The sequence below is a fragment of the Alosa pseudoharengus genome, unplaced genomic scaffold (assembly GCF_046254945.1).
Source record: "Alosa pseudoharengus isolate Yale_2024_CS ecotype anadromous, Long Island Sound unplaced genomic scaffold, YU_APseudo_1.1 YU_APseudo_1.1_scf_19, whole genome shotgun sequence".
Lineage (NCBI taxonomy): Eukaryota > Metazoa > Chordata > Actinopteri > Clupeiformes > Clupeidae > Alosa > Alosa pseudoharengus.
Window position 1 is genome coordinate 6,238,467 of NW_027468657.1, and position 17,500 is coordinate 6,255,966.

The window sequence follows — 17,500 nt, forward strand, 5'->3', positions numbered from 1 at the left end:
CTCTCTCAGTTCAGACACAGGGGCTGCACTGCAGTTGCTCTCTGGTCATGTAGCATGACTGTGGAGGCTGGGCGAGAGGGAATTCAGAAGCTAGATGTCCATATTACATTTTTTGTTTTGTTTTATTTTTTGCGGCAATGATATAAATGACTATATGAAAATAGTTCCATTTAGCATTTCTTTCACATTTAGTCACGTTAACTCACAGAATGCTCCACCACAGTGAGAGCTAGGCCACTGGCTGAAGCAGTGCTAGAGAGAGAGAGTGAAGTGTGTGTGTGTGTGTGTGTGTGTGTGTGTGTGTGTGTGTGTGTGTGTGTGTGTGTGTGTGTGTGTGTGTGTGTGTGTGTGTGTGTGTGTGTGTGTGTGTGTGTGTGTGTTCTGGATGCCCGCTGTAGCAGAAAGCTCTCTTAGTGCTTGTTAGCGCTAGGGTACTGTAGTTGGGAGCGGGAGGTCTTGGCCTCCCAGGGACAGGCCCTCTGAAGAGTATCACCATGGCGATAACGGGGCTAAACGCTCGCCGTGGAAGCAAGTGTGTCATTTTGTGATAACATTCAGGCGAGTTTGTTGTTTCTCTACTTACTCATCCGTGTGTGCTTGTCCTCCGGCGCTGTGTGTGTGTGTGTATGTATGTGTGTGTGTGAAAACAGACAGGCCTGTGTCCTCTGGAGGAAAGTCCTTTGCTCACGTTAGTATGATAATGATTTATAAAAAATAGAGAAGAAATGGAATGAGAGGCAGTTGAGAAGACTGGAGTGTATTTATAGCTAATGAATGCAGAGGGAGCGTGTGTGTGTGTGTGTGTGTGTAACTGAAATAGCGCTGAAGCTGAGGGGCCTGTGTGTGTGTCGTTGTTGAGGAAGAACAGATAATGTGATGGGAATGTTTGTTTGCGCCTTTCTCCCTCATTCTCTTTCTCCTCTTTCTCTCCATCTGGTTATTTCTTTGTCTCAACCTTTCCATCTCCCCCTTTCTCTCTCCCTCCCTTTCTCCTCCCCCTCTTCCTCTACTTATAGTCTCTCAGTCGCTTACTCCCTTTTTTTCTCATTCTCTCTCTCTTACTCCCTTTCTCATTTTCTCTCTTATGTGTCTCTTTTACACTCTCTCCCTCTTTACCTCTCTCTCCCTCTCTCTTCCTCTCTCCTTCTCACTCTCTCTTACAGTGTCTCTTTCTCTCCTCTCTCTCTCCATCTCTCTCTGTGTGATGTCCCTGTGAGAAGTCTTCACATCTGTGTGTTGGGATGCAGTTAAAGACCCATCTGAGGGGGTCCGGTACACACACTGCTCTTCCTGTCCCACACACTGCTCTTCCTGTCCCACACTGCTCTTCCTGTCCCACACTCTGCTCTTCCTGTCCCACACTTGTCTCTTCCTGTCCACACACTACTCTTCCTGTCCCACACACTGCTCTTCCTGTCCCACACACTGCTCTTCCTGTCCCACACTTGTCTCTTCCTGTCCCACACTTGTCTCTTCCTGTCCACACACTGCTCTTCCTGTCCCACATACTGCTCTTCCTGTCCCACACTTGTCTCTTCCTGTCCCACAAACTGCTCTTCCTGTCCACACACTGTTCTTCCTGTCCACACACTGCTCTTCCTGTCCCACAAACTGCTCTTCCTGTCCACACACTGCTCTTCCTGTCCACACACTGCTCTTCCTGTCCCACACTTGTCTCTTCCTGTCCCCACACACTGCTCTTCCTGTCCCCACACACTGCTCTTCCTGTCCCCACACACTGCTCTTCCTTTCCACAGCACTACTTCCATCTCGCTCCCCTCTTAGATTGTCTTGGATTAGTCACCTCTGCCTCACCTCACTCGGTCGGACATTATCCACATTAAGAGGTATAAATAAATAGATCGGACATTAGCCACATTAAGAGGTATAGATAAATAGATCGGACATTAGCCACATTAAGAGGTATAGATAAATAGGTCGGACATTAGCCACATTAAGAGGTATTCATAAATATCAGCTGATGTCATAGACGTTCACAGACGTTCGATAAAACTCACCGCCGCCATATTGAGTACCTTGGTACCCACTGACAGTCTATGTATAGAACGCATTGGTTTGGGTACCAAGTCCGACTCCGAGCTCGCTCGTCAGCCGCTATACCTAAACAAAGATGCCTTCAATCTGTTGTGCTGTGGGATGTAGCAACAAAAAAGGGGACCAAACGTGTCATTTTATAGACTTCCCAAAGACGAGGATAGACGTCAACGATGGCTTGCAGGGATTAAAAGGGCAGAATGGACACCCACCGGTAGCAGTCGACTTTGCAGTGCACATTTTGTCTGGTGAGTAAGGATTTCATAACATAGCGAGCTAGCTACTGTCTATGGCTAGCTATCGCGAGCTAGCTATCGCGAGCTATGCTAACCTAGATATTTGTATACATATGTTATAACATGACAAATGTTAAGCATTAAGAAGGAATTAAGACACTGTGTCTAACAGAAGCACAAGGTTAGAGTAGTAGCTCACTGTGGGCTTTACAATGTAGCTTTCTCAAACTAATGGCACAAGCAACTAGTGTTAGTGTCCAGGCAGGACAATCTGTTTTCATCATGACAGCCTTATGCTTGTAGCCACTGTTCTGCATCAACTTTATGTGGTGAATACCATTCATTTGAATGACATTGGATATTTTTCTAGTAAGATATATATAATAGTGACTACTGTTGCTGCTCTGAAACAGTTGGGCTTACTATTCATAACCTAAATTCTGCCTTGTATTAACTTGTTTATTCATTCTGTAATGTCAGTTGTGCTTCCCACCTTTGTCTTGACAGGTGGGAAAAGCTCAAACCCTCTGTGCCCCGACTTTGTTCCAACCATATTGTGCAGCTTCACCCAGCTGAAATTGAGTCGTCTCGGGGACTGGCGGCTGTGCGCATTCACATAGAAAGGGTAATAGGTCTTGTAAGGAATAAGTACACCATTCTGCAGGGAACCATACCCTTATCACTGTGTTACGCATCTCCAGATGGACTCTGTCCACTGGACAAGATGGTGAGAGTGTGTTGTGCCCTATGTAATTTTTGTGCCCCTGTTGTTCCATCAGAGTGATGGCCTGTACATCTATGACTTCTGTCAATTACATAGTATATGTTTCTATCTATTAAAGAAAGTTTTGAGAACAGAGGATTAACGTGTAGTCAATTTGTCATTTTACTTAAATACCCATGTTGGGACAGAAGAAATCACATGGTAAGACAAAATCACTATTTACAGATTGCATTTCAAGTGGTAAGGTCCCAATATATCATCACAATAACATTAGACAACTTAAAATATAAAAAAAGTGCTTCATTTTTTCTGTATTTTCCTACATTCACAACATTTCCACACCTTAGGAATTCTAGTCAGCTGCAAGCAAGAAACATGAACCCTCTTTTGCACTGTTTAGATGCACAGATAACCACATTCTCTGAATCACCATCCGGTTCACCACAGTAGCATCCTGACTGGGGCTGTTGCTCTGAGCTTGAAGAAAACACTGTGCGGGGTACTGTGTAATACTTTCCAAGAAGTTCTGGCAGAATCTTTGTTTTAACAAATCGCTCTACTCTGCTGTATGTCTCGTTAAAAAAACACTTCATCAAACTGAATTCTTTGTATGAACATCTCAGTGGGACTCCAGACAACAAAGTCACAATACTGTACCCCTGCAATGCACATTTGGACTTGGACTTGTGACATGTACTTGTGATTCGGTTTTAGGGCTATGACGTTGTCCTTCGCCAATAGACAGAAATTGGTGTCAGTGTTGCAGCTATTCATAACAGAGTCTTTATTAAGTGTAAAGGGGCACCGATCCATGGCCAAGATGTGTTGATGATCAGGCCTGATGTCTGCACTTGAAGATCTGTGTGCCCTTGCATCGCTGTGATGTACTGTGTCCTTGCTGTGGGCTCATTCTTATTTCCCCATCTAGAAAAATACAAAGAATTGTTTAGACAGGCTTCTTATACTTCACTAAAAAACTACAGTATCCCACGTCACTTCCAAACTACTGTGTTAACTCTTTTCTATGGAGAGCATCATTTATATGATTCACCTTTTAATTGTGTTCGCTATTGCTTATCCTAGCCATTAGGGGGAGTATTGCACAGGGTGTGGCACATCACATGGGTATTAGGCTCCTTAATCAATTAGGAAGAGGTGTGAAAGAAGGGGACCAGTCGTGAAACACCCACTCCACCTACAGCATGCTGTCAGCGCATTGCACAGACACTGTATTTACTTAGGCTATATCATAGCACTTTAAGAAGAAATGTAAAAAGTGTGGTACTTAAATATGAATTAGTTGATGGCAAAATTGTTTGTATTAAAGCAATATAGCACCAATGATCGTGGGGTTGGTAATGGATATTCCCAAGGAGATGGTTCGGTGGCCCAGGTAAAACGCAGTTGTGACTCGTGGGAATATCCATTGCCAACCCTATGATCAACCGTGGTGTATTGCTTCAAATGTCTTTGACAAATGAAATGAATACCAGCACTGTGAGAGTTCCTTTAGTTATGTGGTCTTTCCTTATGCATTTAAATATTTACCTCATAGCCTCTGTGGACAACTTACAGGATGATGATCCTCAGGGACACAGCGCTGTCTGTCCTGCTTGCCTCATGGAACACTGATGCTGTTACTCTCCCAGCTCTCTGCTCAAACCAAAGCTTACTGCCTGCCTGTTGTCTAGTTGCCTCTTCAACTGATAAGCACTGAAATATTTTGTGACGGTTAATGCTATTTCAACATGATGCCTCTATTTGAAGACCCTCTCACTCTCTGCTAGTAACGTCCTTAGATCAGTGCCTATCAGAGCACTGTTGTAGAGGTTTGAAAGTGGCTCGGGCAAATTTAGCTGCAAAGTTTTCGGCATATACCTATCTGAATGACCCTCAATTACTGACAAAATAGCAGTCCCCTTGCTATTTTTGGCCTCCATGTCACACTCATAAAGCTTGTGGAATAGCTCCATATATTCGGCTTCTGTAGGAACTATGCTGGGTGATGGTATATTGATTACAGGCCTATGTGGCACAAAAATACTTGACAGTTCATTGTACTGCACCTTGCCGGTCTTACTTGGCGGGGCCCAGGCACAGGGCATGTCCGTGCAGGACACGTTGTCTTTTTGTTCAACGGCAGCTGAGAGGGCATACATGAGGGCAGCTGCATGTGAACAAGCTTCACCCAGTCCCACCTTGCAGGTGCAGTGGGCCACACGAATGGTCCCATCCTCATGGACCACGATCCATGGCTGTGTGGATGTTGTGTTGACAGCTTGAGAGTGGTTCACCTGAAGTGAGGAAGTAAGATCAATTAGTTTAGCAAGAATTTGCAATGTTAAGACATCTGATTTGTTTTAACATCCACTAAACAGAATACTGGAAATCCTGGGTAAGGACATGCCATCCACTACACAACAGATTATTGCCAAGCCTATCCTTGCACTGTTTACTTTTGCACTATTGAACTTAGGCTACTCTACCATAGCACTTTACCATGGTCAGTATCACAGGATCAGTCCCTATCAGGCCTTGTAATCACTTCAGTAATCAAATCAAATCGGTTGTTTGAATTTCCACTGGGGAGTCTAAAGTCTATCTATCTATTTCTACTCTTGAGAGAGTTGACAAGCTGCACATTGCTTGGGGTAGCAGCGACGCCTGTGCTTTTCTTCCCCAAAACATGAAAACGTCAACAACAACCATCCAAAACGTCATGTTTTGCATTAGGCTAAGCATGAATTAGGCGAAGTCTTCTAGTTTATGATATCATACTGTAGCTGTAGGATTGAGCGAGGCTCTGAAAGATGATACAACTCAATAGTGGAGTGCTCGCGTTGAAGTTGAAGTTACACTATTTTTTGTAAGACTTTTTTTTTTTTTTTTTTTAAAGGTCGATGTGATAAACACGTTAACGTTGACAGCACTTTCAAGTAGTTTGCAGACCATGGTACTGATGCTTTAGCTTAGCCTCATTCTAGCTAACCTACAGTGACAAGCTAGCAGCTAAGAGTATCAGCTAGCCTACAGCTGAGGTAGATATCGGTGAGCAGCTGTTTACAAAGTTGATAAAAAAGAGTAGGCCTACTTACCCTTCCTTTGACGAGAAAGTGCTTCTTCTTGAAGAGACATATTTTCGGGTCAAGGACCCAGCCCGCAAAAAAATACCTGTACGCCTCCGTGCTCTTAAAAGCTTTAAGCGATGCTCCGGTGTACGATGATGGATGATGTATGAGGTAAATGTAAATATCGTGGAAGTGGATGTCAGGCAGTGTGTTGGTGGACAAAACTGATTTAAAAAAACTCTCCCGGTACTGTATACGGATCACACCCAATACACGCAATTTTCTCCTCGTATCTCCGATTTTCCTCGCTGTTTAGATGTGACAGACTCATGTTTAGGCGATAGTTAACGTCTGACAGCTGAGCTGACGGGGGAGGGGCATTGGAAGCCGCAAGTAGGTACTCAAAATGGCGCAGTTCTCACTGGGTACCTAGAGCGGATGACGTAACAATTAACAACGTGACGTGAGTGATAACTATGAATAGATAAATGGGTGAATGTTTGGGAGTGAAGTGGAAGCGTACAGTTGTTCCTTTAGTAGCAGACTCTAGCCAGACTCTCTCCATGTTTAGCTGTGCTGTGTGTGTGTGTGTAGCTTGATATTTAATAGGTTTCACAGACTCATTCTCTGAAGTGCCCCTGTGTTCCTCTGTGTGTGAAATAAAACTCAATTTCCCAGACAACCCCTCTGGAGAGAGTCTAGAGCAGACAGCAGGTAGCCAATGGAGTAGCCTACACCAGAGAGAGAGAGAGAGAGAGAGAGAGATGAAGGGACAGGGGAGGGAGAGAGAGAGAGAGAGAGAGAGAGAGAGATGGGAGGGAGGAGAAGGGCTTCCTAATGAGGCAGTAAATGACCATGGAGATGGAGAGAGGAAATAGACAGAAGAGAGAATGAAGCATGTAACTACAGAAGAGCAGTGGGGGAGAGAATTTATGAAAGGGTGGGAGAGAGGGACGGAGGGAGAGAGGGACGGAGGGAGGGAGGGAGAGAGAAGGAGAGAGGGAGGTAGGGAGTGAGAAAGGGATGCTAAAGGATTATACTAATACTAAAGAAGAGATGCTGCTTCTGTATCTCACTATTCACGCACTACTCCAGGAGAGATGAGCATGTGTGTAGTGAGGTCAGGTGGGTCTATACGCACTACTCCAGGAGAGATGAGCGTGTGTGTAGTGAGGTCAGGAGGGTCTGCTCTATACACACTAGCGCAGGTTAACAGTAGCACTTAAAGGGTTTTGTCACTTTCTGTCTTATTTGTATTCAGTTGTGTTAAGTGTGCTGCTGGCAGACCTCCTGTGATGATTATGTAACTCCTCAGCTGATAGTGGAGCGGAAAGGGGGGGGCATGTGACCCATACATTATGAACACACACACATACACACAAACACACACACACACAGTCCTGGAAGTGTGTGTTGGCCACAAATCTTCATCTGCATTTATTGTTCTGTCTCTTTCTTAGGGCTGTAACGATATACGATTCGAAACCGAAATCGCGACATTCATATCCACGATACTGTGTCGCGGTGTGAAAAGGCAGAATCGTGACACACCTTTCTAGTGTTTCACTATGTGCTTTGCAGCTTACATGGCCGCAAAAGCAACCCACATCTCAAGCTTTACTTATCGGTAGCCTACGTTGTCCAAAAACAAACAAATAAATAAATAATAATTTCATACCTCTCCTTGCTTTCATTGTAGACTGTGTTCAACTTTACCAAACAGTATAGAAGTAAACCCCCTCTCCTTGCCCCTCTCTCTCTCGCGCTCCCTCCCTCTCACTCTCCCTCCCTCTCCTGCTCAATAAACACGCGCGACTTAAATAAAACATTCACAATCGTGAAAGCAAGGACGCATAGAAGACGACTAGCTAAATTACTATTAAATCCACTTAGCATCATTAGCATGCTGCACATATTTGTTTAAAACTCTTGCATTGAAGTTGACTGATCATCTCAATACCAACGTTTCCCAAAAGGGCCTGTCCCAAGGAGAACAAGTATTACCTTGAAACTTAAACACACATGGGGAAACTGAACAGTCCAATCAGTAGACTATGATAGGCTACTTTATTTACAATATTTCCAGGCTTCAACCAGACAGCTGAATTAAAGAGGTAGAGTTGTAATAAAAAAAATAGTAGGCCTAGGCTATAGGCTAATCTGCATAAAGTGTGCTGTCATAAATATCAGTCATTCAGAAAAATATTTTTATGTCAGGATATTTAATAATAGATATATTATATTGTGATCCTCTGGTGTTCTAAGGGAGGCTATTAATATGTTATTTAATAAAATGTCTAGCCCCCCCCCCCCAAAAAAAAAAAGAAAAATCGAGATTCGTATCGAACCGTGGGTCAAAAATCGTGATACACCAACCTCACGATTCGGTTTGTATCATTACAGCCCTACTCTTTCTCTCTCAAACACACACACACACTTATACATACACTCTCTTTCTCTTCTGGTGTGTGTGTCGTCTCCATGAACTGCAGGAGGTCTAGGCTGGGGTGTTTCTCCTTCCCTGGTGACACATTCTCCACAGAGAACTAATGACCGCATCAGTGTGTGTTCCCATGTTTGCTTGCCAACACACACACACACACAGTACACAGAATAACACACACACACACACGTACACAGAATCACACACACACGTACACAGAATCACACACACACGTACACAGAATCACACATATGCACACCCCAGTATTCACACAAAGACATACAGACACCCACAGATACAGACCCTTGTACACACATACATACACACACACACACACACACACACACACACACACACACACACACACGTACACACACACACACACACACACACACACAGACTTCCGTTGGCAGTCAGAAGCAGCGTGGCGGGAGGCAGCTGACAGACAGACAGACAGGCAGTCTTTGTTTGTGTGAACCAGTGATCCTGATAGTGTGTGGGTGTGTGTGGGTGTGTGTGTGTGTTCAAGAGGCTGTGGGTAGCAGAAGGGAGAGATAAAATGAGGTTTCATGTGCAAGAGTGAGATACAGCGAGCATGCATTAGACGTGTGTGTGTGTGTGTGTGTGTGTGTGTGTGTGTGTGTGTGTGTGTGTGTGTGTGTGTGTGTGTGTGTGTGTGTGTGTGTGTGTGTGTGTTTGGGAATAGGAGGGTTTGTACACCAAAGCTGGAATGTCTTGGAATGTGTGTATCACATTTGGCATATGTCATAAACCACATGTGTGTGTTTGGGTATATACAGTTAAAGGAACACGCCACCCAATGTCAGTAGTAATATATGTTCTTACCTTAACTTTCACGAGTTGAGTCATACCTCTCCCGTGTCCGTACGTGCACTCAAACGCTCTGGTGCGCGGCTGGACTGTGTTAGCATGTTGCTATGCTAGCGGGCTTTGACGGCAACTAAGCGTAGAAGTAATCAAAAACATCCACGTTTTAGCAACTTAAATACAGTTGCACGAGTAGTTGATAGAAATGCTACGGCCACGCAACGTGAAACGTGGCGATTTTCCAAGCGAATAAACCGGAGAACTACAATGTGTGGCGCAATAGCACTTGGGAGTACTTCGACCTAGCGTAGTAGTATTGTTAACACCTAATTGTAGATCCTATCCACCACAGAGTTTAGAATCCATGCTGGATCGACCCTCAGCCTCTCCCTCCCCTCTGAGCGAGAGAGAGGCACACACACTAGAGATGCGCTGATGGGCTATTATTTCAACCATAACTGCATAGCAAAACTTATCATCCATCAGCCATCCATCAACACCAAAGTTTTTTGACCAATTTTCGAAACGGCACCCGCCCACCATCCGCTGGTTGTTTTAATGTAGGCTATATGGGTGATGCAGCGCTGCTGACGTGAGGCTAGAAAGCCCTTGCCTGTTCTAGGAAGACTGATCCAATGCAGCAAATATATTAAAAGGCTAAAGTCGTACATTGGCTATGTTGTAGCCTATCCCCAGAATATCAGCAGCAAACTCAGTCTCTCAGAATTTTTAGCTACATTTTCATGTACCACATCAGCATTTTTGTTCAGTGAATCTTTTGTAAATTGCTTTACAATTACCGTCGGGCCTATAGGCCTATTACCTGGCTTGCCTCAGCTTCGGTCACGTCCTTTTACAATTTTATCATTGTAATAAAAAACGCAATTTGCCACATAATTTCAACATGCTCCTGGCCTACTAATTAATGCCTATTGTACTTTATTTTTTGCAAAAAGAAAGAAATCCTTGATAAAATAACAAGTCATTCACATTATAGGCTACTTTACACACTGTTATGTCAGGGTGACTGAAAGCCTGTTCTGAAGACTCCCATTCATTTTGACTGCACGAGCGCGTCTTTTTCAGACAGACAGCGCAATTCATTTCAAAGCAATTTACAAAAGATTCACTGAACAAAAATGCTGATGTGGTACATGAAAATGTAGCTAAAAATGTGGAGAATGCAATGCAATCAAGCATTTTGGACGATATATTGTCACAAGCTGGCAGTATAGGCAACAGGCCGATGTGCGTTTTATTTGGAGACTGTTTTGCGAGACAGAGACTGAGTTTGCTGCTGATATTCTGGGGATAGGCTACAACATAGCCAATGTACGACTTTAGCCTTTTAATATATTTGCTGCATTGGATCAGTCTTCCTAGAACAGGCAAGGGCTTTCTAGCCTCACGTCAGCAGCGCTGCATCACCCATATAGCCTACATTAAAACAACCAGCGGATGGTGGGCGGGTGCCGTTTCGAAAATTGGTCAAAAAACTTTGGTGTTGATGGATGGCTGATGGATGATAAGTTTTGCTATGCAGTTATGGTTGAAATAATAGCCCATCAGCGCATCTCTAGTGTGTGTGCCTCTCTCTCGCTCAGAGGGGAGGGAGAGGCTGAGGGTCGATCCAGCATGGATTCTAAACTCTGTGGTGGATAGGATCTACAATTAGGTGTTAACAATACTGCTACGCTAGGTCGAAGTACTCCCAAGTGCTATTGCGCCACACATTGTAGTTCTCCGGTTTATTCGCTTGGAAAATCGCCACGTTTCATGTTGCGTGGCCGTAGCATTTCTATCAACTACTCGTGCAACTGTATTTAAGTCAGTAAAACGTGGATGTTTTTGATTACTTCTACGCTTAGTTGCCGTCAAAGCCCGCTAGCATAGCAACATGCTAACACAGTCCAGCCGCGCACCAGAGCGTTTGAGTGCACGTACGGACACGGGAGAGGTATGACTCAACTCGTGAAAGTTAAGGTAAGAACATATATTACTACTGACATTGGGTGGCGTGTTCCTTTAAGGCCTCTGTTGATATAGAGCCACTATGTACAGACCATTGGTATGTTTGTATGTACTATGTACTATTTAGACCAGTATACTTATATACTATTGCTACTGCATATGATGTATAATTTCGACTGCAACACTGCATTTATGATTTCTTCGCCCCTGTGGAGATAATTATGATGATGATGATGACCTTTGACCTGCAGAACATGAGTGATGCCATGGCGGTGCTCCACAAGCTGCAGACGGGACTGGACGTGAACGTGAAGTTCACCGGGGTGCGCGTGTTCGAGTACACGCCCGAGTGTATTGTGTTCGACCTGCTGGACATTCCGCTCTACCACGGCTGGCTGGTGGACCCACAGGTCAGTGCCGGTTCACACACAGGTCAACAGGTTCAGCCACAAATGTGTGTGTATGTTTTATGAGAGTATGACCTTAGTGACCGAGATCAGTGGTCACTCTCCAGAGTGACTTTCAGTGTGTGTGACTGTGTGTGTGTGTGTGTGTGTGTGTGTGTGATTCCTATGTAAGTAAGTAATGCGTGTGGTGTGACTAATATAAGTCCAGGGTAGTAGGCTGGGGAATAAAGCACAGGAACACAGGTGCTTTAGAATCTTAAAAACTATCCCCCATCTTCTTACCTCATACCTCTATACTTACTGTCCTTCATTCCTCTCTCTCTATCTTTCTCTTTCTCCCTTCTCTCTCTCTCCCCTCACTAATCTCTCCTTCCCTCTCTCTCTCTATCTCTCTCTTTCTCCCTTCTCTCTCTCTGTAGATGGAGGAGATAGAGAGGGCGGTGGGGAACTGCAGCTATAACCAGCTGGTGGAGAAGATCATCTCCTGCAAGCAGGCAGACAGCAGCGAGCTGGCCGGAGAAGGTGAGAACAAACCTCTCCTCCTGTCCTGAACTCCCTTCATCCCTTCATCTCGCGCTCTCTCTCTCTATCTCTTTTGTTCACTTATTTCTATATCATTTTATCTCTCCCTCCCTCCCCCATTCTTTTCCTTCATTTCTCCCCGTTGTCTCTCCATCTCACTCCTTCTCTCTTTCTCTAAGTGTTTCCCATTCAGATTCATAAGAGTTCATCATGGCCTCTGCCAGAGTAAACACACACACACACACACACACACACACACACACACACACACACACACACACAGTGTAAACTGATACCTGAAGAGGAACCGCCAGGAGGATGGGAACCTCTAAAAATGGAACCACCTCATACCAACACAAACACAAACAAATAAATCACAAATAAACAGCCAGGCTCGGTTTCATTTCTACTCCTCTCCTCCTTCGTCCCTCTCCCTGTCTTCCTGTTCTTCTTTCCCTCCATCACTCTCACTCTTTCTTCTCTCTTTGTCTCATCTCTCTCTCCTCATTTCCATCCTCCATTGCCAGATCTCTCTCTCTCTCTCTCTCTCTCTCTCTTTCTTTCTATCTCTCTCTCATATAGTTATGGCACGAGTGAATTTTCCATGCCTGAATATTTGATGTCATCTGTAGTCGGAAGACATGAATAAACAAATGACAGACACACACACACACACACACACACTTCTTCTCCACATCATGTGAGTTGTTGATGAGGAGCAAATAGTTCTTGTTCAGATTCCAACCACTCCCAACTTCTCTCTCTCTCCATTTTCCCTCTCTTTTCTATTCTGTCTCTCTCTCCTCCCTGTTTCTTCCCTCCATCTCTCCCCACCCACTCTCTGTCTTTCTCTCTTGTGTCTCATCAGCTCCAAGCCTGTCTTTTCATGTTGTTCTGCCCTTTACCCATGTGTGTCTGTGTGTGCATGTGTATGTGTGTGTGTGAGAGTGTGTTTTCCTATGTGTGCAGTATGTGTGTCTGTGTGTGCATGTGTATGCGTGTGTGTGTGAGTGTGTTTTCCTATGTGTGCAGTATGTTTGTCTGTGTGTGCATGTGTATGTGTGTGTGTGTGAGTGTGTTTTACTATGTGTGCAGTATGTGTGTCTGTGTGTGCATGTGTATGCGTGTGTGTGTGAGTGTGTTTTCCTATGTGTGCAGTATGTGTGTCTGTGTGTGCATGTGTATGCGTGTGTGTGTGAGTGTGTTTTCCTATGTGTGCAGTATGTTTGTCTGTGTGTGCATGTGTATGTGTGTGTGTGTGAGTGTGTTTTACTATGTGTGCAGTATGTGTGTCTGTGTGTGCATGTGTATGCGTGTGTGTGTGAGTGTGTTTTCCTATGTGTGTCTGTGTGTGCATGTGTATGCGTGTGTGTGTGAGTGTGTTTTCCTATGTGTGCAGTATGTGTGTCTTTGTTGTTTTCCCCTGCCCCTGCAATGCCATTTTGTCTCAGTGTTCTGGCTTGTGTCTGTGTGTGTGTGTGTGTGTGTGTGTGTGAGAGAGAAAGAGAGAGAGAGAGCCCACACATGCAGGCAGAGTTTGATTGTATTTGGTATTAGAGGGAAAAGCAGTATTAATATTTAACGCCAGCTCCCTGTCTTAAAAAGCTCTCACTGTTGAGATGTACGACCCCTTTGCAGTCACACTGTGTGTGTGTGTGTGTGTGTGTGTGTGTGTGTGTGTGTGTGTGTGTGTGTGTGTGTGTGTGTGTGTGCGTGCAGGGACTCTGTGCAGTCACACTCCAAACGTCTCCAAAACTTGGCATGCCTTCTGAGGGATAGTCGGTCATAGTGCCAAGCAGCTACTCATGCAACATGCATCAAATATACAAACTACACACGCATGTACACACACACACACACTCACAAGTGTCACCTGTCAAATGTCAGCTGTCAGATTCTGGTCTTGATTCACATAACTGTGTGTGTGTGTGTGTGTGTGTGTGTGTGTGTGTGTGTGTGTGTGTGTGTGTGTGTGTGTGTGTGTGTGTGTGTGTGTGTGTGTGTGTGTGTGTGTGTGTGTGTGTGTGTGTGTGTGTGTGTGTGTGTGTGTGTGTGTGTGTGTGTGTGTGTGTGTGTGTGTGTGTGTGTGTGTGTGTAGGTTTGGTGGCGGAGCAGTTCCTGAACAGCACAGCGACCCAGCTCACCTACCACGGTCTGTGTGAGCTCACCTCCAGCGTGCAAGAGGGGGAGCTGTGTGTGTTCTTCAGGAACAACCATTTCAGCACCATGACCAAATTCAAGGTGTGTGTCCATATGAATGGTTTTACATCTCTTAATGTGTGTTTTCTCTTCCAAAATAACCACTTGTGCACAATTCGATGTGGGATTTTATGTGTGTGTGTGTGTATTTGTGTGTGTTAGTGGAATGTTAGTGCAGATATTGTGCATCCATACACACATTAGCAGTCAAGGCAGCTGTATTGTCCTTATTGTGCCATTCATGTGGTTTTGTGTGAGAGTGCTCCCTCTAGTGGTTAGGAGTGAACTCTGCTGGGGCACAGAGGAAATCGTCTAGGAGTTCATCTACACCTTGCATTTCTTGAGCGGTGTTCAAATTGGAAAGCCTTTGCTGCTGCTGACACACACACACACACACACACACTCTCACACACACACACACACTCACACACACACACACACACACACACACACACACTCCAAATTAGTGTGTGAGTAGAGAGCTGTGTGTGTTTGTGGTCCTGTTTTGTCGTACGCTCTGCATTACGACAGCGCTTCCTCCTGGACTGCACACACATGCACACACACATAATGCTCTCCCAGCTGTTCCCAGCACTTCTTATCTCCAGAGAGAAGTGAGTGTGGACATGAGTGTGAAGGACAAACTGCACACACACACACACACACACACACACATCCTGACTCACAAACACACACTCTGACTCACACATTCTCACTCACATTCACGCTCTCAGGCACAGACAAGCCCTGTCCTGTTATCATAAGGGGGTTCTACGCACGTGCCAAGCTATGGCCTCTCATGCCACTTGTGATAAGTGTGTGTATGTGTTTTGATAAGGGGGTGTGAGTGTTTTGCGTGTGTGTAGGGGTATTTGCTGGTGATTAACCACGGCTTTCTGACTGAAGAAAACGTTGTCTGGTAGAGTATTCATAACGTGTGTGTGCGTGTGCGTGTGCGTGTGCGTGTGTGTGTGTGTGTGTGTGTGTGTGTGTGTGTGTGTGTGTAGGGGCAGCTGTATTTGCTGGTGACTGACCAGGGCTTCCTAACGGAAGAGAAGGTTGTGTGGGAAAGTCTTCATAATGTGGATGGAGACGGAAATTTCTGTGACTCGGAGTTCCGCCTGAGGCCACCCTCGGACCCCGAGACAGTCTACCATGGCCAGCAGGACCAGATTGACCAGGTGACACACACACACACACACACACACACACACACACACACACTAACAAACAAACATGCACACACCTGTAGTGTTTCCACATTATAGCCTCTTCTAAACCATGTGTCACACATTGGATACAAGATCAACAGATTACAAGGATGACTGACCATTTCTAGTCATCCTGGCCTGTCTTAAAGGGAGTATGTGTAGAGTTGTGTAGAATTTGAGTTGTCTTGAACACACCATTATGCTCGAGATGGCACTGCTCGTTCACTCACTTGTGTTGTATTTGATTGATGCAGTGCTGTTGGAGTTGTATGTGGTTTGCAGAGGTCCCAAATGACCCTATATAGAAGAATATTATAACCCCCAACCAGCGTCCCCTCAGAAAGATGTAGCGGTTTATAGCATGTTTAACAGGTACCAACAATGATCCATATAACCAAAGGGAAAGTATATAATCTACAGTCCTCATGAAAACACACAACCAGACACTAACAGGATCACAAAAAAGTAACTTAATTCCAGTTACTGCGGCTGAAAGAAACATGCTCAGCCTGGTCTGGAAATGACAGGGGCCATGCATGACCGGACTATTAAAGCTTCAGAGTTGTGGAAGGTTTTGTCAAGGTTCTACTGTATTACAAAAGAGACAGTACAGCACTGGGTGGCTTGCATGCTAACTTCAGTGGATATTTGGGCAACACAGAGCATGTGAAACATTGTGTCTCATCACATTCTGTTTTTATTTCTATGTAACTTTTGAATGTTTTAAACAACAAAGCCCCTTTGTAGTTATATGTAGATATGTTTTTATTTCCTGTTTTAACCCTACATAGAGCCCCTTTCATATGTTTTTATTTCCTGTTTTAACCCTACATAGAGCCCCTTTCATATGTTTTTATTTCCTGTTTTAACCCTACATAGAGCCCCTTTCCTGTTTAAGAGGCGTGAGCGAGGCTTCATAAACACAAAGAATGACAGCACCCATCAGACATCCGATAGTGGGAAACTACTATATGGATATATGGCGCACACGGACATGCTCACACGCACGCACATTTATCCATCTCACCACACCTCTGTGTCTGTCATCAGTTGTATTAGAATAGAACATATAGCCCTATACAGTATTGGAATAGAACATATAGCCCTATACAGTATTGGAATAGAACACATAGCCCTATACAGTATGCGTTCTATTCCAATACTGTATAGGGCTATATGTTCTATTTCAATACTGTATTGGGCTATATGTTCTATTCCAATACTGTATTGGGCTATATGTTCTATTTCAATACTGTATTGGGCTATATGTTCTATTCCAATACTGTATAGGGCTATATGTTCTATTCCAATACTGTATAGGGCTATGTGTTCTATTCCAATACTGTATAGGGCTATGTGTTCTATTCCAATACTGTATAGGGCTATATGTTCTATTCCAATACTGTATAGGGCTATATGTTCTATTCCAATACTGTATAGGGCTATATGTTCTATTCCAATACTGTATAGGGCTATACGTTCTATTCCAATACTGTATTGGGCTATACGTTCTATTTCAATACTGTATAGGGCTATGCATTCTATTCCAATACTGTATAGGGCTATATGTTCTATTCCAATACTGTATAGGGCTATACGTTTTATTCCAATACGTATAGAACGTATAGCCCTATATAGTATTGGAATAGAACATATAGCCCTATACAGTATTAAAATAGAACGTATAGCCCAATACAGTATTGGAATAGAACGCATAGCCCTATACAGTCCTTGAATTAAGGGGAAGGGGGTTGTCCTGTGAGGACATTTTGTTCTCTGCATTTTACCCATCCAGGTGTAGTGTGCACACACACACACATACACACACACACACAC

General features: G+C 44.3%; 1 protein-coding gene and 1 long non-coding RNA gene across 4 annotated transcripts in view; one reads left to right on the forward strand and one right to left on the reverse strand.

Annotated features, from left to right (window-relative positions):
- The window catches only part of mindy2 (MINDY lysine 48 deubiquitinase 2), a 38,237-nt gene that overhangs the window by 14,699 nt on the left and 6,038 nt on the right, over positions 1-17,500 (forward strand). For all 3 annotated transcript variants that reach the window (XM_076291553.1, XM_076291552.1, XM_076291551.1), the window contains exons 4-7: positions 11,577-11,735; positions 12,152-12,254; positions 14,353-14,495; positions 15,461-15,634. In XM_076291553.1, the coding sequence (XP_076147668.1) occupies positions 11,577-11,735; positions 12,152-12,254; positions 14,353-14,495; positions 15,461-15,634 (579 nt within the window). The remainder of the gene's footprint in view (positions 1-11,576; positions 11,736-12,151; positions 12,255-14,352; positions 14,496-15,460; positions 15,635-17,500) is intronic.
- LOC143132187 (uncharacterized) lies at positions 3,154-6,567 on the reverse strand. The gene is made up of 2 exons (XR_012988255.1): positions 5,082-6,567; positions 3,154-3,939 (listed from the first exon to the last, which is right to left on the reverse strand). It is a non-coding gene; the product is annotated as an uncharacterized LOC143132187 (long non-coding RNA).